Source organism: Erpetoichthys calabaricus, chromosome 11 (assembly GCF_900747795.2).
Source record: "Erpetoichthys calabaricus chromosome 11, fErpCal1.3, whole genome shotgun sequence".
NCBI classification, from domain to species: domain Eukaryota; kingdom Metazoa; phylum Chordata; class Cladistia; order Polypteriformes; family Polypteridae; genus Erpetoichthys; species Erpetoichthys calabaricus.
Genome location: NC_041404.2, coordinates 127,638,514 through 127,665,057, shown reverse-complemented (window position 1 = coordinate 127,665,057; position 26,544 = coordinate 127,638,514). Strand labels below are relative to the sequence as shown.

Below are 26,544 nucleotides of genomic sequence, written 5' to 3'. Positions count from 1 at the left end.
GGAGGAAGCACTGAATTGCTTGATAGCAGTAGACCTCCCAGAGAAGCTTCTAAGCACACCATGGTGGAATGAGCCTGTGGCTAAAAGTGGTCTAAAAAGTCCCTCCAGGATCGGATTTTTTATGATGGCATCCAATTTTGCCACCATCTTCTTTTTCACAATTTCCATCTTGTTACGGGTTAGCCCTGTGAATGTGCAAGGCGTTCTTGTTAAGTTTATTCAGGCATTGTGTGCCTTTTGAACTCAAGTTTACTTCCCCAGGAGACCACAGCATTGAACAACACACTGACTGCAAAGGACTGAACATTTCTAGCAGCTTGCTACATAATGAAATGAGTCTCCTCAGTAAGTACAGTCTGCTCTGGCCCTTCTTGTACTGCACCACTGTGTTGTCAGGCCAGTCCACTTTGCTGTTTATGTGAAACCCCAAGTTACCTGTAGTTCTGCACCACTTCTATGTCCTCTCCCAAATGGTGAAGTCCACCACCAACTCTTTTATCTTGCTGATGTTGAGCTGCAGGTGGTTCTTCCTGTATCACAGAACAAAGTCCTCCTGTAATCCCATTCATCTCCATTTATAATACATCCTATGAAGGAGGAGTCATTTGAGAATTTCTGCAGAATGCAAGGGCTGGTATTGTACTATAAATGTATTGAGTGGAGGGTAAACAGAAAGGGAGACAGGATAGATCCCTGTGGTGCTCCAGTATTACACACCTGTATTTCTGACACACAGTGCATGAGCCTCGCAAACGGCTGTCTGTTGGTCAGGTAGTCCATGATCCAGGAGAATGTGGGGGCATCAAGATAATAGCGTTGAGCTTTTCCCCCTGTCAGAATGGTGTTGAAGGTCTCCAAGTGGAAGTAGGCTCTATTGAGCATGCACATCAGAGCATCCTCCATGCTTATGTGTGCCGGATAGGCAAACTTCAGAAGATCAAGATTTTCTGAAACCAGGTGTTATATCTCTTTCAGGACTAGCCTATTAAAGGTGATCATGATATTTAAAGTAAGAATAGCCATTGAGATCACTGTAATGCTCTTTCTTTGGTACTGGGACTACACAGATTGTTTTCCACAGCATGGGAAACTTCTTCACACACTTGGGTAAAGAGAGAACAGGTGCTGAAGGTCCCCACAGATCTGACTGGCAAATGTTTTCCAGCACCCTAGGGCTGATTCTGTCTGGCCCTGCAGCCTTATTCATGCAAAGTGTCCCCAGCTCTGTTGTCATTCAATCAGCAGAGACAGAAAGTTCAGGAAGTTGGAGGCCACAGGTGTGATGTTATTGTAGGAGATGGTTGTGCAGGATAGAGATGGCAGTTAGATTCCAGAACGTCTTCATACTGCACACAGACAGTAGCAGTGTTGGGGGAGAGCTGGGAGAGGTCTGGACTGACCACAATGAGTCAAACCCGTTGAAGAACTGAATTGGTTCATTAGCTTTCTTCTTCTTCTCGTCATCTGCTGTTTTTTATAGCCTACTTGTAGCCAGTGATAGTCCTCATCATGTGTAACCATAACAGGTTCTACATATTATGATTGTGCAGCCTGTTTTTGCTTCCTTGTCTCCCTGAAAATATGCCTCATTTCTTTAATAATTGTAGGGTACAATGTTAAGGGGAGATGAGGGTAAATCTGTGGTGGTGGGTCCTTATGTGAGGCATCTAAGCTGTGATGTAAAGGGATGCACTCTTTTCAAAAGGACGGTGCACTTATATAAGGAAAGAACCTGGCGAGGGAGATCAGGGGCTGCTCCAAACAAATCAAAACTTGATAGTGACACTTTCAAATTGGGTATTGGGCACACTACCTAAACTGTTGGTGGTGCATTGGAGGTTGTCCATTTGTGTGGCACTACCCTTTTCTCTTATCGAGGCAAACATCTGCTGCTTCTGAGGTGAGGGATGCTAAATGCTATTACACTTGGGCTTTAAACAGGAATGAATTTCATACCGGTGAGAACGGTCCACTGTATGATAAACAGAAAGTGCCCAATTGACTTTATTGTCCTTTTATGGAAGACTGCCCAGAATCAGAAGTCTAAGGATTCTTGTTTAAAAAGGGACTTGAAGTTTGTTTATTGTGGAGGTTAAAAGTAAGGTGTGGATCTGACTGTAATACACATGTATGTATGTATAATATATATACTGTATCCATATTACTAACCGAGAATGCTAAACCGGATGATGGACGCAGGCACATCCGGCCATGGGCCGTAGCTGCAAAAAGACGTACTGCGCAGGCGCAAAAAGAGTCCGCGAGAGTCGGCTGAGGAGCCGAGAAAGGACGGACAAAAGAGGCGAGAGAGGCGGATGAGGGGCCGCGAGAGGCGCAGGCGCAAAAAGAGTCCGCGAGAGTCGGAGAAAAGAGGGCGACAAAGGCGGATGAGGGGCCGCGAGTGGCGGACAAGACCACAGAAAAAAGGAGTGAGCACATACAAAAAGGAGAAATGAGGCGCAAAGTCAAACGCAGGAAAAGCACGAAACACATTGCACACGAAACTAGACCCGAAAAAAAAAAAAAAAAAAAAAAGAGGCTCGCACACAACAACAAGGCACCCCCCCCCACCCCCCCCCCCCCCCCCCCCCCTACAGGCACCGGACGGGACACACACCAAGAGGGGGGGGTCAACAAGCCCATGGAACACAAAAAAAAGAACACAAAACCACCCCACAGACCCTACAAGCGAGGACGGGACACACACAAAGAGGGGGATTCAACAAGACACAGGAACACAAAAAGAAAGAAGACGCTCGCGCAACAACAATCCTCAACAACCCCACCCCCCCCCCACATCCATAAGAAGTCACACCCAAAGCCACATATTCTAAAGTGAACGTCAGCACCTTCACACTAGACAGCATAGGTGTCAGCATTGGTGGATCTCCTTACAATAAAGCACTATTAACCGTTCAATTGCAGAAAAGGAAACATATTGAAACAAGTCATGAATACACGGTCACGGGTACAAAACGAAAGGAAAGGATAACAGGAACAAACACACGAACATGAAAGAAACAACAAAATAGACGGCTATGCAGCATAGGTGGATCTCATTACCATAAGGCACTATTAACCGTTCAACCGCAGAAAAGTCTCCATATTAACAGTGAGTGCAATACTTCTTATTACTTATCCATATTTCTAAAAGAAAAAATGTCTCGACTCCAAAAACGCAAAGCTCAACTACAGCTTCTAACTAACGATGTACCTAAAAGTAAAAACTTTATGAACTGCGTTAGATCCTACAATAGTTCATTTGCTTTTAGTAAATATCAGGCCACCAAAAGGCAATGGCCCATACTGCTTTCCCATATGTGCACAAATACTGCATCGCATTGGAACAGTGCACCCTGAAACAAATCAACAACGCAAATATGCACAAATCTACATCCTGGATCCACATGACGCAAACTATCAATCAAAGTGCTGCATCGCAACAGGCACGGATTCAAAACGAAACACCTCCCGTCTCAGACATACGTTAACGGCAAGGAAGGCTACAACGGGCGTCTCACACAGCACAGGCAAATCGATTACAGCTCCAAAACAACACGTCCCAAATACTACATATGCAACAACGCGCCTCTCAAACGGCACAAGCAAAACATACCCCGGAAAAATTCATTCTGATTAATGAATGTCATTTGCAATCATTGTCATTCAGTTCACTTCCCTGAAGAAACAACTGGCAATACAAGTAATACATTTAGACGTTGTTGTCAAAAGGGTCAAATTAGACTGCCTTCTTTACATTCATATACTGAATATCTACAGAAGATTCTAACTGACGATGTACCTGAAAGTGAAATCTTTATCAACTGCATTAGATCCTACACTCGGTATCCACTATGAACATTAACGGTGGCACTGCACGTGACATCCGTCTTCAAAAAATGTTGTTTATTGATGAATGTACAATGGCATGAAGTCACTTACTCAACACCATTCATAAACTTCTACAAACGTTTATGAATAATAATATTCGATTTGGAGGAAAGGTACTTTTATTAGGAGGAGATTTTAAATAGTGATTAGCTATTCTTCCAGATGCCATGCACTCAGCTATTGTTCAGTGCACCTTAAAATACGCAGACAATTGCCATTGCTTTCAAAAGATACAGTTAGTAAAAAAGATACGATGTCCAGAACCAGATCATAACAATTGCTTATTACAACTGAGAGATGGTACACTCACCAATACAGATGGACTTCAGCCACATATTATTACAATTCCTCAAGCCTTTATCTGCGACGACTTAGTTACAGACAGATTTGGAACAGCAATCTCATTAGACCAAATGCCCCTTTTAACACAACGCACTATATTATGTCCAAAAAATATTAATGTGGAAAACATAAATACCCAAGTCATTCCATTACTTCCTGGAGAGACACAACTCTTTCTAAGCTCTGACAAAGTTGACTCTGATCACGATAATGACCATCTTCATTGACCTTACAAGTTCTGACCTGGAATTACCTTTTACACTTAAACGGCGTGTACAAAGAAATTTTCCAATAAACCTTTACACTGTGCCACACACTTTATTGTTTGCTTTCTATTTGCATCATCTACACCTTCACACTATTCTATATCTCATTCATACATCACGCTCTTTGTCATTCCCAACACCAGGGGTTGGCGAGCGAAGCGAGCAGGGGGCGGAGCCCCCTAGTATGTATCTATATGTGTGTGTGTAGGGCTTTTTCAGGTCTTTTGTGTTGGAAAAACATTTTGTAGGAACTATGCTATCCGCACAAAACTTGATGAAGGTCTGCGATACAGGTGCTGAGTCCCTCATTATACTCACCATGTGACTTTGAGTCAGTTTTCTCAAAGGGATCTTTCAGAGCCTTCTCAGCCTCTGTTGTCCATTCCTGCACATTCCTGATGGTAAATGGCAGCTGCTGGGCAATGGATTTATATGCATGTATGAGCTGAATCAAACTATGGTCAGATCTATCCTGTGGTGGCAAAGCAAAAGAGTTGTATGCCTCTTTAACATTGGCATATAACAAGTTCAGGGTCCCATTTTCCCCTGATGTGCAGTCCATAAAATGGTAAAAATTGATGAGGTTTGGGAAAGTGAAACATGGTTAAAGTTCCTGGAAATTGTGAAGAAAGTATTGTGAGTATGCTTACCTGTGTCTGTTGTGATTCCCATGTCTGCCAAGAGGGAGGTTGGGGCAGGGATTTGTAAATTGACTGCACAATGGCAAGTGAAACCTCCTTCAGCATATAATACAACTGTAAGCCCACTGGCAGCAGCTCCACATTTGGGTTGCATTGCTGCACTTTAATTAATAATAATAAAAATAATTCTTTACATTTATGTAGCGCTTTTCTCACTACTCAAAGCGCTTTCCACACAGGGAGGACCTGGGAAGCGAACCCACAATCTCCTTACTGATGGTACCGTGTCCAGAGTTGCATAATTTTAATGTACAAAAACGAGAAGTCTACCTTTAAGATGGATTCATCATCACTCTCAATTTGGACAAGATGTAAAGGTGACAATTTGTTCTAAACAAGTCATAGGTCTATTAAATAGAATTGTGGGGGAGGATAATAACTGGATTACTAGATAGATAGTTACCTGATTATTAAAGATTAGTGATAATCAATGTGACAATCTGATATCTCTTTACTCTTTCAGAGGTGCAGCACAAGTGTAAAACTGAGATGGTGTGAATTGATTTAATCCTGTACAAAAATACGATCTGGTGTACAATTGTTTTTTTTATGCTAGTATATTAGTAAGTGTGAAGTAGAGCCTACAGCATGTCTGAGTGGAAAATATAATAAAGATAGAAAGATCACGCAAACTTCAGGCTTTATCATTGTCTTATCTACAAATCTTGTATATTTTCAATGCATTGCTATGAAGTAATGTCAGAAGATAACTGATATGTAACTATACACACAGCAGATGTGTTTGATAATTGTCATGTTCTATATGAAAAAAGTAAAATTCACACAATGTCAAGGCATACTGCAAATGGTGTTTAACATAATGAAAACATTTATTCTATGGTTTTTCACATGTAAATCTCTGCAGTATATAGTCTGTAAAACTAAAATATTTCCTAATACTTTTTTCCAGTGTTATGTTCCAGAAGGAGGCCTGGTTCCTAAATCTCTTTATCAAACAGAAGAGGAACTGGAGAACTCTGATAACATCAAACTGTGGACAGAGACCATCTACCAGTCTGCAAATATATTTAAAGGCGCACCACATGAAGTTAGTCGCTCACTTTTCATTTTTTTATTCTAGAAGTTCCTATTACCACAACATTATACAGTTCAGTTTGTTTTATTTTCTCATGACAAAGATGTGTTTTTGTCAAGTGATGCAAGTTCACGTTATTTTAGTAAACATCTGAGGCCTTAAGTAAATATTAATGTGGCTGTTCGTGTACAGCATATTTAAATGACATGAAAATGTGTTTGCATATAGTACTGTATTTCAAACCATCACTAAAGCCCCTGAAGCTTTTCAGTAAACTAGAAATTATTTAGAATTCTGATACCATTAAGACATTGATAATTTTGTGTAGTGGAAGAATGCCTGCTTTACGTCTAATCAGACAAATAAGGTAACTGCCAAGGAGAAGATATGGTGTATGGCTCCCTCTACTGACAAATTTGATAAGTGCATTTACAGTGGCTATATTCAAGAACTTCCCTTGTTATATGGTGGTGTGCTATGGAATATTAATGTGTAAAAGAATGTTTGCCATTGATCACAAGCTCAAAGTTAAACTACACCGAGCACACTGAATTAACTAGTTAATGGCATGCAATGTGAGAATCAGCAGTCTGTGACTGAGAGCTAATTATCTGACTCCTGGCATACTAAGAGCCATATCTTCAGGTAATGAGACACTGTTAGCTGGAACACTCGTCTCCTCTGAGTTGTGTTCTGTCATGTCAACTTGAATTTAGGTTCAAATGCCTTTTCAGTCTGTGAGTAAGCAGCCATGTTGGTGTTACCACACTATTTTTCTTCTAACAACAAACAAAGTTGCATGTGGGCTCTATTCCATAGTCTGCAATGCTACCAACAAAGTCTAAGCAGAGTTTTTACTACATACTGTGTAATATATGGGGGATAATGCCAGATATCTCACGAGATGATTTTGTCTTGATGCTTGGGTTATGGTAAGATAATACTGTAGTATTTTAAGCTTTAAAATATTAAGCATTAAAATTCAATTCTGCAATACATTCCAATTTATCACCTTTTTGTGACACTAAGTCAAAGCAAAAATGTTTCCATTTGTTAGACCCAATAAGTAAAATCTTTTTTTTAATTGTTAAAATGAACTTCAAATAGTCTCCATCAAAAGATGGGGAAACCTCAGTTATGGCCATTGACAGACATTGTTACATCATGCAGACGTTGTTATTGGTCACACATTTTTGTAGTAGGACTGTAAACCAATAATTAAAGATTAATGTGTTTCATATTTAAAAAAGTATTCGAATATATATATATATATATATATATATATATATATATATATATATATATATATACACACGACTGGGAGCCCGATCAAATCGGGGCTACAAATTCTACGTTTGTGAAATCAATACTTCTCTGCAAAGAATTATTTGTTTTTTTTAAATCCCTGAAATGATTTTGTTCTAATATATAGATTTGAGCAAATTTTGGTGTTTCACCCTCTCTGGCGTGCAAGGGTCCAGATTGATAGTATGTTTGGCCATGTATTCTGTGGCAATATGGACCATGGCCTGGAGGCAGGGATATTTGTGCGCCCATGGATGCACAGGCTAATGCACTGTTGTACTGTCTAATATTTTCCAAGAAGTGCTTGGAGTTTGGGTCTAAATATGTCAACAGGTTCTTAAACCTGTCAGGGTATCTGTAAGGGTTAATTCGAACTTGACCTTTATGGCAGCAATTGTATTCTCCACCTTGCTTGTTCTCACAGGTGAAGTTGAATGAGTTGCAATATTTGCACAGGTTGTCAAATGCGCCAGAGTGGTGCTCCGGAACTTTCTCCTCAATAATATCTGTGTGACTGCACATGGCAATGCCGTGCTGCTGAGCATTTTCACGCCGCAAGGCACGGGCTGCTCAATGTCTTTCAACCCGTGCTACATTTGCGGCTGCTCGAGCTTCTTCAGTCGCTTGTGCATGGCTGGCACGATTTCTTTCATCGTTAGTAGCATTCTGTAGCGCACGCTCTTCATCTGTCCTTTGTGTTCGATTTGCACAATTTCTTTCAGCGTTAGAAGCATTTGTAGCCGCACACTGCTCATCTGTTTGTTGTGCACGTTGTGTACGTCTGGTCACATTAGCAAGTCTACGTTCCTCGTCAGTCATGTGACTTCGTTTCCTACGCATCCTTTCCGTGGCCGCTGCTGTTGTGGCTGCGTTGTGATCGTCATTCATTTTAGATTTGAGATTGGCTAAAATTTAAACAATGACCGCTGTTAATACCCAGCCGTCATTACTCATGCTTCTAACTTGTATTGCGTCGAGATATTGACGCGAACACCATACATACGGATACTATTAAATTATATATAAGGATACTGTATATTATATATATATAAGATTTATACTTGAAAAAATAACGATCAATTTGTAAACAAATTATAGTCAAAGTGAGTCCAGTGTAGACTAAATGGGATATAGAGGGTATGGGGTTTTACAGAGAACAGACAGGGAGAGGTGTGTCGTTTGGGCTGCACCCAGACGTGAGGTCAGGTGGGAAGTTTGTGTAGGAATAGGAAGTGGGGTTTGGTAGTCTTTTATTTTGTGGATCTGTACAGGAAGGAACAAAGGCATTAGAGTGCCCTGCCAACCCTTGGTCCAGTGTAACCACACATTTAGTCAACCCCATCAACTGCCTCCCATGCGCGCATGTGTGACACACTGTGTATATATACACACTACTGGTCAAAAGTTGTAGAACACCTCAGTTTTTATGGAAATGCACACAGTTCAATATCTTAATGTTTAATGAGATCAAGAAATAGAACAAATGGCAAATGCAAAAGTAAGTGAAGGAATCATTGAGTGTACAAAATTTTATTTAAAATTTTGATTCATTAAAGTAGCCACCTTTGCTGATATAAGTCAAACTGTGGTAACCCTTGTGATTCAGAATGCCTGTCACTCTGTGCAAGTCATCAACTCTGCCTCCAGCAAAAGAACCCCAGACCATCACACTTCCTCCTTCATGTTTTGACAGTTGGTATCACACACTGAGGGACAATCCTTTCACCAACTCGATGGCATACAGACACCCTGAGTGATGAACAGAAGATTTAAAATTTTGATTCATCGGTCGATAAGACTTTCTTCCAGTCTGCAGTAGTCCACAGCTGGTATTTCAAGGCTATGCTTTGTCCTTTATGGAATGACTTTCTTGCTGCCACATGCCCTGTCAAGCCTGCAGCACAAAGTCTCCTTGTCACAGTAGAAACTGAGATTTGCTGTTTTTGACCACTGTTAGGCTGTGCTTGAAGCTCATGTGCTGTGAGGTGCATATCATGCAAAGCTGGTGACCCTCAGAAACTTATCTTCTGATTGGGTTGTGACTTTGGCTCTGACAGATCTCTTCCTATCAGAGTTTCTTGCAGTTTCCAATTGCCTTTCAATTGTGTAGGACACCACCACACTCACAGACACTTCAATTTTTTTGGCAATACAGTGGAACCTCGGTTCACGACCATAATTCGTTCCAAAACTCTGGTCATAAACCAATTTCATCGTGAACCGAAGCAATTTCCCCCATAGGATTGTATGTAAATACAATTAATCCATTCCAGACCATACGAACTGTATGTAAATATATATTTTTTTAAGTTTTTAAGCACAAATATAGTTAATTAAACCATAGAATGCACAGCGTAATAGTAAACTAAATGTAAAAACATTGAATAACACTGTGAAAACCTTGAACAACAGAGAAAACTAACACTGCAGTAGTTCGCGCTGTAGCACTACCAACCGCTGGCTAAAAACACTTTTTTTTTTTTTTTTTTTTAAAGAGTTTTAAGCACGGGAAAAAAAATGAACATTTGAAAAAATCCGTAATTTAATAACCCACCAAGAAAAGTAACATTGCAACAATGCACGCTAAGAACCAATCGCTGTAAACAGAAGTGAAAACAAAATCAAGCCCAGTGCATTCTTTAACTGCCTTCCTACCTTATGCGTCCAGCTCTCTCTCTCGCACTGCCTGTGTGTGCGTCTGTCTCTCTCGCGCTGCCTATGTGTGTGCATCTGTCTCTCTCTCGCGCTGCCTGTGTGTGTGTCCCACTCTCTTGCGCTTGCTACACAGGAAATGCACAGGGAGAGACTGAACATGTACAAACTGAAAAGGATTGTTCGTATACCGAGTGTGTGGTCGTGAATCGAGGCAAAGGTTTGGCAAACTTTTTGGTCCTAAATCGATTTGTATGTGTACCGAGATGTTCGTGAACCGTGGTTCCACTGTATCTCTAAATGAAAAGCCCACATTTATAATGGCAATAAAGCTCTGTCTCATTTCATTTGTTAATTGTCATTTTCTTGTCATAATAACAGGAATATTGTCCAATTAGTACCTCAGTGGGTGTTAGTAACACAGTCTGTTCCAACTCTGCTTTAAGACACAGAGGACATCTGTACAAATTATTTGCTTCCACTTGTACAGCTTAATTACTTTAATTGCTGCAGAACATCTGTAGGTTGTAACCTATTAGTTGTTCCCTGAGCAACACCCATTTGTAATATTCTGAAATTTCCTTTTTTAGTTTTTGCTAACCTAAACTTTAAATTTAAACCTCTGGTAGTTTACTGCTTACCTTTTCACCATTTCAGGTCATTAATTGCAATTCAACTGGTTATAGAAGAAAAATTGGAAAAACTGAGGTGTTCTAAAATGCTTGACCAGTAGTGAGTGAATGAGTGTGTGTGTATATATATATATATATATATTAATAATATATATAATTCTTACAGTATAGTAATGTGCAGTAATGTTGGCAACATGTAGATCATAAATGTGCTACCTGTATGTAAGCAAATCATACTGAACAGTTTTCAGTTCAGAAATAGCAATAAAAGCCCCTTGCTAAATATCGGGTGCTCTAGTGATGCTTCCATTTTACTATTATTATTTTGTATTTATTTTAAGCACATCAGCCTTGTTTTCTTTTGATTGAAAATCTTTGTTTCACCTCATGTAAAGATGAATTTTGCCCAGTTGGGACATGAATAAATAAGTTGTCTGCAGGGGTTAGCTAACACTGCAGTCGAACGTAAAGTAAATTCATCCACCTTTAATTTTTTTGGGTTTTTTGCTTTCTCTTTGATAACATCAGTTTCTTAATTTCTTCTCTCTCTCTGTTTCGTTTGACATTACATATTTAGTATAAGTTTGCCATCATGCCAATATGCCACACTGCACAGAGATGAATAACCTAATTACTGTTTTATGAGTTATGAAGACCAAACAAAGCTTTATGTAAGAGTAGATGAGTAGTAAATGAATTTCTGCAGTACCTACACTAAAGGTGTTACCACAAATATAATGCCAATTTGACTGATGACTCATTCATTCGCTCATCAACAGAAACATTACTTTCCGCTTAGTTAAAAAGTGGAAATTTGGCAGGATTGTACATCTAGGGCATTAGGCATCTGCTAAGAAAGGGCATTTCAGTATATCACTATTTAGGGATCACCCACCAAAGCCCCTCTCCCAGTTTAAAAACTGAAAACCACAAAATTGCCTTGCAGTAAGGAGATGTGGTTTCGCTTCCCGGGTTCTCCTCGTGTCTTTGTGGGTTTCCTCCCACAGTCCAAAGACATGCAAGTTAGGTGCATTGGCGATTCTAAATTGTCCCTAGTGTATGCTTGGTGTGTGTGTGTGTGCCCTGTGGTGGGCTGGCGCCCTGCATGGGATTTGTTCTTGCCTTGCGCCCTGTGTTTCCTGGGATTGGCTCCAGCAGACCCCCCCGTGACCCTGTGTTAGCATATAGCGGGTTGGAAAATGACTGACTGACTTAGTGACATTATAGAAAAAAAGAAAATTAGCCAACCCCACTTTTTTTATTTATAGATATTTTTTTGGTAATAATGCTGTAGTGATTGGACTATTCTCAGGCATTCTTAAGAAGATACAAGGTTAACAAGTTTACATGTAAAATAGGTCAGTTTGGCTTTTATGCTAAACAGCCGTTTGTTTACTATGCAACGAGGAAGATTGTTTTTCTAAAGATAAATGTAAGCTGCTGTACTAAACATAAGCTGATTCACCATCCACACTCAGATAAGGAGGGTCCATTTTATTAAATCACAAAATTAAATCAGCTACTCTTTTAATGTCTTCCAAAGACACAACACTCTTTCCCCCCAAATTCCAAATTCAGCCAGACAACATATATATCTGCCATTTCTTTCCATGCACATGACTGTTTATTATTCCACTTTCTTTAAAGTAAAGACAGAAATTCTGGTCTTCCCTCTCTCCTCTGGTCTGCCTTACCACTCATCGTTCATAGGAAGTCCCAGCAGCAACCTATGGCCTCTCTGCCTTAAGTACTACGGTATAACACAGAGCATAAAGCAGCACTACCACTAAATTACTATAAAGCTTAGACAAGCAGGTTCTGCAAGAATTGGCTTTTGAGATCGGCCAGCTTACCAATCACTGAGCATGTCATTTAGAATGAAAAGTGGCCATTTAGATCATTGAGTGATCGATCAGAGTGTCACTCTCTTGAACCAATGCCAATTTACTAGGAAGAAAAAGGGTGAATAATTAGGTACTCAGCTATTTTCTGATTTTACTTAGAATGAATAAAGAAATGTGTATAGAATTTTATAATGATTGACATAGAGACCTTGGTGGCATTTCACCAAAAGTCACTACTTTGTTGCAAATCATTCAGTGTTCGTTTCCTGTTCACATACAGCAGACCTAAAGAAGCTAAAGAAGACTGAATTATTAAATAAAATTTGAAAATATTTATTTCAGATTGTTATCGAAATACTGGAGGGCTCCTCTGTGATCACCTGGGACTTTGACATTCTCAAGGGAGACGTCGTGTTCAATATATTCCACTCAAAGAGATCTCCTCAGGCAGCGAGAAAGGAACCCTCAGCACCCTTGGTGGGTGGAAATAATGTGCAGTTGATAGAAAGGAGTTGGGTACTGGGAGTGGACTACAGCATGGTGGAGTCTCCATTAACTTGTCGCGAAGGAGAGAGCATTCAGGTACGTCTGTGGATGAGAACGCAGAAATAAAGTGATATTCCATAAAGCAGAATGTCCAGGAAGATGGCTGGGCTACAGCTGCTAGTCTTTGACTTGCTTTTAATTATTCAGACTTGTCTCCAAGTTATTTCACTTTCTCCAGTAATGTTTTCACCTTAAATTTTTGTTTCTTCTTTTCAAGCGCTAACTGGCATGTGCGTAGTTGTCTTGAGTTCTCTTCCGTTATCCGTATTTTGCACCATTTACAGGAATTTTGTTTTCCTCTTGACTGTACGTTTAAATAAATATGTATTTGAGTGTATAAATATTACTTTAGGCTTTGCACTTGTATTACCGTTTTATGCTTATAAATTTCCGTTAACTGTTTTAAGTGCACCTTCACCAAAGATGTATATTTATTAAGAAATTTGCAGCATACAAAGAGCGACTGTATCTAGTATAAGGTTTTGTAGAATTCTAGATTATGACGTTCAATGTACAAAACAGACATTTCAGAGTGCTCAGTAGGATGGATGAATGCATGTACTGCTTTAGAATAACATCACGCAGCAGTAGCTCACAGCTCATGTACTTTTTTCAGGGCTCACATATAACTCGCTGGCCAGGGTTCTACATTCTCCAGTGGAAAATGAACTCCCCTCCGTCCTGTTCTGCTACAACACTACCCAGGGTGGATGATGTGCTGGCCACGCTGCAGGTGTCCTCGCACAAGTGCAAAGTGATGTACTACACTGAAGTGCTGGCGTCTGAAGACTTCAGGTACTGAATTTTCAGAAAGGCTTTGCTTCTAAAGAAATAATGATTTGCAGTTTAACCAAACAGCCATAAGAGTCACAATTTGTGGAGACCAGTGCTTTCTTTAATTTGTGCCATCACATTTGCTAAAATACTTTTTTTTTTTTTAAATATGCAGAGTGTATGAGGAAACATTTTCAGTATTTACACTGACATTTGGTAGAAATATTCTTTGAGTGTTGAACAAAAGGACAATTGACTAGTGGGTATAATTTTCAGTCTAGGCTTATAGGCCTATTGCTGCCTCATGTATTGAGTCCCGTGAAATTCTTACAAATGTCAATCAACATGCAACACATTGCCACACTGCATTGCCATGAGGAGTGAGTATGTGCACCTTACCTTAAAAACGTCTGTCTTCTTTACCTGAAAATTCTCACAACACACCAAGCACCATAACAAAAAGCAGACAAAGAACGTGATGTCTTTCAGGAGTTGTAAAGTGTGCTAATTAATGCTAAGCACAATGTAGTTTATGATGCAAAGAATTGGCTATCAAAGATGATATGGTGGCAGTCCAGATTACACATGACCATATGCAAGTAAAGCTGCCAGTCATTAAGTACGCACATAGTGTCAGAAGAGCCTTTCAAACAGGACTGACAGATGGCTGGGTGGGATTTGTACAATACACAAAAGATGCGAGGCATTGCAGTGCAAGGCTGTACAAGATAGAGTGCCACCTACTGAACTTCTCATTTGTTAACTGAAAGAAGAAAAGATTATTGTATAAAAGGAAATACATGATGTTTAAAGCTGTGAATCATTTTTATTAAATATATTTAATATTGAGTGAAAGGTTGACGCACAGTGGATTAAGAAAATAGTTTTTACTTTATGGTAACATGCCCTTAACAGGATGACAGCTTTTTTTTTTTTTTTTTTTTTTTTTTTATAATTTTTTTTAAAAAGTGCTCTTTGGACTGCATTCTATTATACTTTAGCCTGTCATATTCATATGCATTTTACTAAAGTGTTGAACTATATAAAATATCCATATTTAAGTTTTTCTGAGACTTCTCCAGGTTATCTTTTTAAACCCAACATTGATGGAATAAACTTCATAATCAAAGCTACTTCCCCATTAGCAAGCAGTTGGGCCAAGAATAATGACTTGGAATGATCTCTTTGTAGTGCCCTGGTTGTACCACAGTGGCACTACCATCCTTGGTGCACTGCTGCTGTCCCATAGCAAACCCTGCGTCTTCCATGTGTGGTTGATGGTTTTATTTTTAACTAAAGTAGCTTCACCTCAGCAATACCTGTAAATGTTAAACTTCACTTTCAGACTTCTCAGATTTGCTGTTTGAATTTCATGTGTGGATTACTTGCCTTCTTACGCAGGCCAGCAGATATTGCTTCAAATACAATGCTAATTAATTTGTCTTTACGTGAAATTAGACAGAACTCTTCATTTAAGATGCACAAACAAATGCCAAACTGATGAACCTGATTAGTTACATCATAGAGAGGGTGAAGTGGGCAAAGTTGTTTGACCTTCAAAAATGCAACCTGTGCTGCCTAATGCAGGCCACATTCTGACACATGTGGGACCACTGGTTACCTTTAACTGTCAGTTGTGCTAAGTAAGGGGTCTGGTCAGCTAAACGTAGCAGTAAGGCAGTCTTAGGGCTCATTTATACTTCACGCTCAGAACGCATATGCTCCCGTATCATGGCCGCCACGCGTTCTGAGCGTTCATTTGATGCGTCCTCTGAGCAGGTCCTCAGAAATTAATGCGATGCGTGCGCGAGTTGCAGTACCAGCAAAAAGTCGGGGGGCGCAGTGTGCTAAAAGTTGGAATGTGACATCAGAGTCTCTGTTTACTATCTACATGTGACACAAAGCCGCTTTGCAGATCCTACGAGAGCACATTAAATGTATGATTTTCCAACTCTCTGCACATTTAGAACCCTTAGATTTATACTTGATGTCACTTCCATCCATCCATTTTGCAATCCACTGAATCCGAACACAGGGTCACGGGGGTCTGCTGGAGACAATCCCAGCCAACATCGGGCACAAGGCAGGAACCAATCCCGGGCAGGGTGCCAACCCACCGCAGGACACACACAAACACACCCACACACCAAGCACACACAGGGCCAATTTGGAATCGCCAATCCACCTAACCTGCATGTCTTTGGATTGTGGGAGGAAACCGGAGCGCCCGGAGGAAACCCACACAGACACGGGGAGAACATGCAAACTCCACGCAGGGAGGACCCAGGAAGTGAACCCGGGTCTCCTAACTGCGAGGCAGCAGCTCTACCACAGCGCCACCGTGCCACCCTTTGATGTCACTTTCATGATGAAAAGCATTAAAGTATGTATATTACATTTTACAGATAAATCGGTAATTTCATTTAAATAATGAATACTGTTAATAATTACACACATGGGGTGACACAGTGGTGGAGCGTTAGCACTGCTGTGTTGCAGGGAGTCACGTCGTTGATATTCCCTGCCTGGAGTTTACACGTTTTCCTGCTGGGTTTCCTCGGAGTTAAGGCCCGAGTTATACTTCACGCAACGCGACCCATGCTGCAGCGGATGCTCCTGCTACGCAAGCGTTGAAGTGTTTATACTTGCGCACGTACTCTACGTAAATCTGGAGGAATCCGTCAGGTGGCAGTGCGAGATATTATCACGGTGAGAACATGTTCGGCTTCTCTGTGTTTTGAATAGCCTAGAACACCAATTAAATTCCGATGACACCTTACCGCAATCTCTCTGAAAAGGATGTTTATTGATTAAATCCAGGGATGTGTCCATTCCAGCAAGCATCGGGCACGAGTGAGAAACAATCCCTGGACGATGCCTCGGCTCATCGCAAGGTGAATACAAGCACACACATACACTAGCGTCATTTTAGCGGCACCAAATCCCCAAATCTGCATTATCTTTGGAAGGAAACTGGAGCACACTGAGGAAACCCATCAGGAAAACGTGTAAACTCCAGGCAGGGAATATCAGCGACGTGACTCCCTGCAAGACAGCAGCGCCAATGCTCCGCCACTGTGTCACCCCATGTGTGTAATTATTAACAGTTCAGTAAACCCTCGTTTATCACAGTTAATCCGTTCCAGACTCTACCGTGATAAATGAATTTCCGCGAAGGAGGATTCTTTATTTATACATCAAATATTTTTGCAGTTAGAGCATAGAAAACCTGTTTACTGCCTTCTAAATACGTTTTTTTAACATTGTTAGAGCCCTCTAGACATGAAATAACACCCTTTAGTCAAAAGTTTAAACTGTGCTCCATGACAAGACAGAGATGACAGTTCTGTCTCACAATTAAAAGAATGCAAACATATCTTCCTCTTCAAAGGAGTGCGCGTCAGGAGCAGAGAATGTCAGAGAGATAGAGAAAAGCAAACAATCAAAAATCAATACGGCTGTTCAGGCTTTTAAGTATGTGAAGCACCGCTGGACAAAGCAGCTGCAAGGAAGGGAGCAATGTGAAGGTAGTCTTTCAGCATGTTTCAGAGGAGCGTCCGTATCCTCTAAGCCAGTGTGCGAACAGCCACTCTGCTCACACCCCCTCCGTCAGGAGCAGAGAATGTCAGAGAGAGTGAGAGAGACAGAGAAAAGCAAACAATCAAAAATCAATACGTGCTGTTCGGGCTTTCAAGTACTGTATGTGAAGCACCGCGTGGGAGGCATATCATCTATCATTGAGGAGTTTTATTTAATACGTAATACGTGCTCTGGTTGGGTAGCTTCTCAGCCATCTGCCAATAGCGTCCCTTGTATGAAATCAACTGGGCAAACCAACTGAGGAAGCGTGTACCAGAAATTAAAAGACCCACTGTCTGCAGAAATCCGCGAACCAGCAAAAAATCCGTGATATATATTTAGATATGCTTACATTTAAAATCCGCGATGGACTGAAGCCACGAAAGTCGAAGCGTGATATAGCGAGGGATCACTGTATTCATTATTTAAATGAAATTACAGATTTATCTGTAAAATGTAATATCACTTTCATGATGAAAAGCTTTAAAGTATGTATATCAAGTATAAATCTAAGGATTCTAAATGTGCAGAGAGTTGGAATATTATACATTTAATGTGCTCAGTGTGGTGATCTATTGCAGTTGATTCGCTGCTGTCAGGGGCAGAGGAAGCCCTAGAAAAAAAGATGGCACCGAAGACAGTATGTGAGAATTTTAAAACGTATCGTGTCATTATGATCGGGAATATGCGACGCTTGAATATTAAAGCACTATGAATACATCTGTATGTCGGCATTTTGCTTCACCACATCGAACCATTTATCAAATATCGAAGCACGCCCACCGATCTTGTAGGATCCGCAAAGCGGCTTTCTGTCACATGTAGATAGTAAACAGAGACTGTGACGTCACATTCCAACTTTTAGCACACGGCGCCCCCCCCCCCCGACTTTTGGCTGGTACTGCCACTCGCGCACATGTCGCGTTATATAATTTCTGAGGACCTGCTCAGAGGACGCATCAAATGAACGCTCAGAACGTGTGGCGGCCATGATGCGGGCGCATACACGTTCTGAACATGAAGTATAAATGAGCCCTAACTCCGGCCTTAGGCCGTGCCTCTCAAGGTCAGTTCTGCGGTTTTTGTTCTAGTCAGTTTCACAAACATTTTACCTTAAACTGCACTTACCACTTAACTAGTTGGTCGTCTTCTTCTTCTCCTTCTAAACGACATTAGTGTCAGATTTACACTTACAAAAATTTAGAAATGTTTAACTGTCTTTTGTTGTTTTCATGTGACCTTTAATGTTAATGGTGTCTTAATGTAATGACCCTTAGCAAAGAGAGAGGGCAGGCACAGGGGCAAACATCAATGAGTGCTAAAAGAGTTTGGTTTTAGACCCACCAGTCAGGGTGTTAGTAAATAACGGATCAAATAACCACAATCCCTGGCAAAACAGAAATGAAAAGATGATGATAATGAAAATCTTGAAATCTAAGAAAAATCACTTAGCTACTGTATTTCAATGTAACATATATTAATGCTTGCTAATTGCCAACTATGTTTTTGGATTGACACTAAAACACAGAAATTTGGAAACAACAGTTTGCTTAATTAAGACAGGAGTTCAATAAAAAGCAGAACTGACTCAAACAAAAAACGAGACTGAACTTGGGAACCACTGGTCTGTGCAAGTATTCTGTAAGACTGAATAAAGGAGAGCTGCTGTAGATACACAAGGCCTTACCTCGGTTTACCAGATCAGCACAATGGCAGTGTGCCAAAGGTTACATTCAATGGCCTAAAAATGTTGGCAAGGATTTTTGCAGTTGTCAAGTGTTTCTTATTAAAACACACAATTCTTGAAGTTTATGTCACCCCTAATCACTGCCTTGTTGTTTTTTTTTTATTTCTAGGGGGTCAATGACAAGCCTTGAATCCTGTCACAGTGGATTTTCTCAGTTAAGTGCTGGAACAACATCATCTAGCCAGTCCCAGAGCAGCTCACTGATTTCTAGATAGCTATAAAATCTCTTCCTTCTCCCAAAACAGGCATATAAACTACACTCACACACGTGGTGGTTGTAACAAAAAATATTGAACATACTGGAGTTCCCAAGAAAAACTTGATCCTGTTGGGCTGCACAGCACAGGACGTTGTAGTTCCAGTTGCTGTCTCACACTTCTTCTCTTGAAACAAAGGCTAATGAGACGTGTCACTTCAACAGTGGGTGGTGGTTGAACTTCATGTGATATTGGGAGTTCTTGGTAGTTTCAGTACACTCATTACTCCGCTTCTGCACACACACACCTAATGAGGGGAGCTGCTTCATGACCCCTAAACACACTGGTACTACTGAAAAGTGCAAGATAAGGACTGCACACATGTAAAAGCCATTGGTCATGTTCCTGTGGACTTCCTGCTACTGTAGCTCCTCCATTTGATTTTATTGGTCATACATTACTGTAGGCTGGTCAGCTGAATCCATTCTGTGCAGACAGATTTTCTTGGACTGAGGGCCCTTCTCTGTCTTTGGTGCACTGATAGTGTGGAGAGAGAAGGCCTGTAACCATTTGGGGGGGTCTGGGCCTACTACTTGCACTTTTCATTTTATGTTGTGTTGTACCTAAACAATAGTGATACTGACCGAGGGATTCGTGTTACTAATATTTATATCACAAACTTTAAACATCTGAAACAAATAGCTGTTCTAGGCTGTTAATATGCAATGTTCAGTTTAGTTAGGCTTCTATCAATTACTATTTCCTTCAGACTTTTAAAGTAACGCATTCACAGAACTACTGCATTTTACCCCCCTTAAGAGTATAATGCTTGTTAGCAAGTTCAGGTTTCATTTGTTTTAAAACGAAACAGAAATTGTGGATTTCCTTTACAGCCCACACAATGCGGTAATCACAGGCAGTGGGAATCTGCCAAAGGAAAACGCCGACCTTTCGCTTTCTCTGTGAAACCACTTTGGTGCTCGTTAGCGAAATGAAATGCGAGGTGGTGAATGCGAAGTCTCTTTATTTATTGTGTAAATACTGTAATTTAAACACAGGGTTGATTTGTGCACATGAAAGCTACTGAGTCGCGTTGGACCAAACATGAAGCGGTGCGTGGTGGAGGAGAGCTGATGCAGAGTCTGCATGGCTTCTGTTTTCTGACGAGCGCACACAAGGATGGCGGGTGGTCTTGATTCCAGGGTGATATTAAAGCACAGCACTCTTCAAGCGCATCTTTAAAGGGCCACACTCTGCGCTGTCGGACTGCAGCTGCTTCTACTAGAAGTCTTCTTGTTGTGGGTAACTTAAAGCCATAATAGCATTGTGCTTTGTAGATCAGCAGAATGTACTTAACAGAAATATTTTAAATTGTGAACATTTTGTAGTTAAAAAAAAAAAGGGCTTTTTGTATGAACTTAGCAATAAAATATTTATATGAATGAGCACAACAACAGAGTGCTATATTTCAGTTCAGGAGGCAAGTTATCTGTGATTTACTGCCTTAAATCTTTTCAGTGCGACTTAAAATTAGTGATCAGTAGGCATCACAAAAGTGGGACTTGCCGTCCTTACAAACTGCTTACCAAAAAAATATACAGGTAGAAACAGATACAGCAGAACAACGTGTCTTTAGCTGGTAAAAGCACAGTTTTCTTGTGCTAATAATCTGAATTTTCCCAGTATCAGGGCTTTCTTTAGGAGAATTATTTCAAAATAACTTCATCTAACACTCATGCTATTGTTGTGGGTAAAATTTCAGAAAGGCTGCCTACTGACCTCCTGGGATGTGTTCTGGCACCAAAAAGAGCACAAGTCCATCTCCTGCCACTCTGTCTTGGGCCGGGTGCCTCTCCAGATTCGCTGCTACCACAGGTGGATGCAGAAAGGCAAGATGTGAGGGTCTCCTCAGCGTGAGACACCCCCAGCTCCTCTAAGGCGGACCCTTTTCAGCTGGCTAAACGAGACTGACACGCCAAACAGAAAGAACTGCCATCTGCGCCAGTTTGGGTGGGGGTACTGCTAATTACATATCATTTTAATCTGATCATCTCAACACTGTGGGATTAAGGACGTTAAACCAGTGGTTCTCAACCGTGGGGCGGCATGAAGTAAGAAAAAGGGGGGCGCGAAGATGTGAAAAAAAGAAAACTAATCGAAAATATGAAAAATACATCTATTGAAACCAAAAACAAATTAACTTAAACTACATTCTGATACTAGAAAAATAAATATTGAGTTAGATAAATGTCGATAAAAGTAGGTATAATAAAATATGCATCTATGATATATCATTAATTAAAAAAGAACACATTGGTATTAGTGGGCTCCTTTCAAAAAAACCTTTAGGGGGGCGCGATTAAAACTGTTACGAAAACTCGGGTTGCAAATACTTAAAATGTTGAGAAATGCGGTGTTAAACCACTGATACTACTTTATCATACACAGCAGGGGTCCCCAACTCCGGTCCTGGAGGGGCCCAGTGGCTGCAGGTTTTCATTCTAACCCTTTTCTGAATTAGTGACCTGTTTTTGCTCCTAATTCACTTCTTTTGAATTCATTTTATTAGGACTGAGACCCCCTTAATTGTTTCGTTTTCATTAAATTAACAATAATGAGATACAAAACAGAACCAGCAAACTATGTCAATCATTCAATATCTGAAAATAAAGAAAGGTGAAGGTCTCAGGGTCGTTCATCTGCTCAGGTCCCCAAAATATCTTAACAGTGGTCTTAGAAAAGAGAAAATGAAGAATTTCAGAAATGTCTGCTTTTGCACAATGAGAGCAGCAGCAAGCCATGGAATTAAAGAACGGGTTTAATTAACGACACTCGGCTCCTCATTAAGCAACTGGTTGGAGTTTGAGGCCCTGACTGAGTTGGTCTTCTGATGGCTCACTCACTTCACATTTCATTTCTGTTTGGGTGCCATTTAAGGAGAGAAATGAAGCAAATCCAAGGAACGATGAAGAAAATCAGGGGTGCAAATCCTAAAAACACAAGTTATTTAAAATTAAATTCAAAAGAAGTTAATTAGCAGCAAAAACGGGTCACTAATTAAAAAAAGGGTTAGAATGAAAACCTGCAGCCACTGGGGCCCTCCAGGACCGAAGTTGGGGACCCCTGATATATAGTAACTAGAAATCTATGAAACACAACAGGAACAGGTTGTATCTTTATTTTATAAAATCTGCAAAATGATGGCACATGAAGTATGAATGTGAATCAAATGTTAGATCAGATTAAACAATCCGGCATAGCCAGCTTTCAAAAAGCACCTATCCTCCAAACGTCTAGCTACAGAGTACAGTGGCACACCTTAGGACCTTTAAAGACGTCTCTGTACTCTACGTCAGCTCACGTGGACCCTCACATCATGCTGCCCAGTGCACACCAAAGTATTATGGAAAGCCGAGACGGCTTAAGGGCTTAAAGTTGTACTGCGATGGACTTGTGGTCTCACCTGGTGGAGCACAATCTTAAGGTGTTAGGAAGAATGGACCTGAGCCGTCAAGTTCAGAGCAGCCTTGAACCTCATCTGTCACCCGCTCTTGTATAAAGCTCAAACACGTCAAGTCCTACCACTTGTCGGAAGGGAAACGAGAAATTCAGCAGATGTTTTTTATTTTTGTCTCTGATCTGTACATTATTTGGAATGCTTTGATGCATTTAAATGTAAGCCATTTAATCAAAGTTTGCTACTGAAATAAACTGTGATTGCAAGCAAAAGGGTGGCTCACTTGTCCTTCATATTTGAACCTGCAAACAACGCGTTCACATCTTTGTGTTACTGGCTTAAATATTTAAATGCTCGTGGCTGCTCAAGATGGGGATCAAAATGAGCATAAAACTACTGTAACTGGCTCCATTAGACTGAGATCCTGGGTTTGCACTTTCTTTTTATGACACAAAACCCAGTAAATCCAAATGACTGGTGCCAGCCACGGCCGTAGCCTTCATGTTGCCATCACATCAGTGTAATGTACAGACACACACACAAGCTACTTTAAAGCGTCATTTACGTACTGTATATAAAGCGTCACTTACAAATACATATCCCATGTTGCCTTATTTGTTTCAGGTTTTGTGAAACAGTGTTGCCTGGTAAGAGAGAGAACCCTAACTAATTACAAATGAAAAACTCATCTAAAACCTCTGAAATGGGCATCAGCTCGAGGCCTCGCAGAACACGGCCCTACGCTGTTAAACGCTTCCTCCTCTCTGCTGTTTTTGACGACGGTGGCCCCACACGTGACCCCCTAATCATGTGGACCCTTCACACGACTGGGCACATTCTGCTCAAAGAGAAATAGAAATGACAGACAAACATGGAATTAATCACGAGGAGTATAATATTTCATTAAAAAAACTTTATCCAGAATTTTGTAGCAATATCCAAAAATGTTACGACATCATCAGATGGCATCTAAACGTTACAGCTGACTGACAATTTGGTTTTAAACAAAGTAGACAAATTTTACATATCAACTTTGAAAATCTAACCGGTGGATGCTTGTTGACTCCTAAACTGAACTAAAATAAATAAATAAACCAAACGCTTGCTCACATCTTGAACTGGCACCTCAGCCCATGTGAACCACCAACCTGATCAACAGTTCCAGACCAGAAATATGGAAAATGAGGAGTTTGGTCGTTTTGTTTAGGGTCAATCTGCAACGCTTGCTGCTGGGCACATCCACCAGCAGCCCACCTTCAGTTTTAAACGGAGGACAAACACACCAAACGGGGGTATTTACATTCCAAAGTGCCACTCTCGTGAACATCTGGACCTGCGTCATGTATGTATGAAGTGGACCCATTTATTCCAGTTGGGTTCATGTGGAAAGAGCTTTGCAAGTTTTAAACAGCAATCTACTACAGGCTCGTAGAATTCCGTGGAGGCTGAACTTGTTTGTACTGCATCCTCCTCTTCCTCTTCCTCCACCTTGTCCAGAACCTCAGGTCTTGAAAACAGTGAAGCTTTTCTGGACTTCTTTATTTGTTTTTTCTGAATGCAACCAAGTGTTTCAAGAGCCTGTTAAAACAAAAAAAGCATTTGAGGCAGCGGATTTACAGGGTGTCCAAGTATGCACCTTAAACAGAAAGCAATGGCCCTGGCAAATGTAGAAATGCCAATAAAGCAGGCAAGCAGCTACATATGGAGGACAGTATTGAAGTGAAACAAATGCAACATTAGAACTCTCTTTGAATTGAACCATCCCTTCTAATTCTGCGCCAAAGATCACACAGCAGGACCCGCGTAACTAAATGGAGGCATATTTACACGCGAGAAATAGGATTCCGACCTAAAGTTACAAGCCGTATTTGATCTCGAGGGTCAACGCTTGTTTCACCTGTCAGTTTAAGCTCTCTACTCCTTCCCCCAGACATCCCCACAAACACCTACTGGTGATCAGCATATACAAGTATGAATGAATATCGGGCATACCAAAGAATAAGAAATTATTACATGCGAGTACGTAGGAATTTCACACATACTATGGTTATTTTATGAAACTCAAACTAGATACTAAAATGCAGAATATGAAGAGGGGAGTTGCTGGAGAACAGAAATGCCAAATATTCACTGTGGTTAACACCTGGTCATGAAATTATGTGCCAGTGCAGAGCACTGAAGAGGAGGCGCAGATGGAGAGATATTCCATGCAGGCGTTTAGAAGGCACCTCCCCGCTGGCTTGGGTGTGTAGCCACTGGTGAGACTCCTTAAGGATTTAGATTTACACACAAAGCTGGGTCAGGTGAGGCAAGATGGCATTGTCTCCGAACCAAAGAGAACTGAAAGAGCCAATTGTGCAGGCAGTGGATGAGGCAGATGAGAGCCATGGAAGACTGGAGCAATGGTAGGAGAGTAGGAGGAAGGAGATGGCAGGTTTTGCCACGGAATAAATAATAACCCCCAAGCCCCCCTAGGTCTGTCCAACTCAGGTCATTACAAGATGTATCCATATTCTTTCTAAGGTTCATCTACCTATGGTAACTACATGTTTCTATAACAAAACCTCTGGAATGCATCTCCATAGTTAACTGAGGCATTCTTGCATTTCATGTACATACACTGATCAGTCACAAAGTAACACGCACCTGCCTAATATTGTTTAAGTACCCCCCCCCATCCCCCAAAACAGCTCTAACCCACCAAGGCCTGAACTCCACAAGACCTCTGGAGGTGTCCTGTGGTATATGGCACCAAGACGTTAGCAGCAGATCCTTTAAGTCCTGCAAATTGAGAGGTAAGGACTCCACGGATCAGACTTGCCTTCCAAATTCCCCAGGTCTCAATCCAAATGAGCATCTGTGGGATGTGCTGGAGAAACAAGTCAACCTTTTCCTGAAGAATTTTTGCAGTGTGGCATGGCGCATTATCTTGCTGAAAGTGGCCAGTGCCATCAGGGAATACCATGAAGGGGTGTACATGGTCTGTAACAATCTATTGGTAGGTTGGGTAAGTATGAAAGTAACCATCAGCAGGGCATCACGTCTCCTCACATCACATCTGCTGCCATCTCCTCCCCAGTAAAACACACACCCAGCTGTCTATGTGATCTAAAAGAAAACGTGATTCAGACGACTAGACCACCACCTTCCATTGCTCCATCGTCAAGTTCTGATACTCGCGTGCCTATTATAGGCGCTTTCAGCATGGGCACACTGACTAGTGTGTGGCTACGCAGCCCCAAACATAGCAAGCTATGATGTACTGTTTGTTCTGACCTCGTCCTCTCATGGCCAGTATTAAGTTTTTCAGCAACTTCTGCTGCATCAGCACTTCTTTGGGATTGGATCAGACGGATTAGCCTTCACTATGTGCACCAATGAACCTCCCATGTGCACCCATGACCTCGTCACCGGTTGTCTTTCCTTAGACCACCTTTGGTTGGTACTAACCACTCCATACTGGGAACACCTCACAAGACCTGCCATTTTGATGCTCTGCCCCTGTCATCTAGCCATCACAATTTGGCCCTTGATAAATTCACTCCGATCATTACGCTTGTACATTTTTCCTGCCT

The 26,544-nt window shown here is 41.0% G+C and overlaps 1 protein-coding gene across 2 annotated transcripts in view; it reads left to right on the top strand.

Annotated features, from left to right (window-relative positions):
- Positions 1–19,538, top strand: part of LOC114660899 (SEC14-like protein 5) — a 94,665-nt gene extending 75,127 nt beyond the window's left edge. For both annotated transcript variants that reach the window (XM_051933615.1, XM_028813885.2), the window contains 4 exons: positions 6,111–6,248; positions 13,012–13,251; positions 13,832–14,010; positions 19,425–19,538. In XM_051933615.1, coding sequence (XP_051789575.1) covers positions 6,111–6,248; positions 13,012–13,251; positions 13,832–14,010; positions 19,425–19,530 — 663 coding nt within the window. In that variant the 3' untranslated portion in view covers positions 19,531–19,538. The remainder of the gene's footprint in view (positions 1–6,110; positions 6,249–13,011; positions 13,252–13,831; positions 14,011–19,424) is intronic.
- Positions 19,539–26,544: the final 7,006 nt, after the last annotated feature.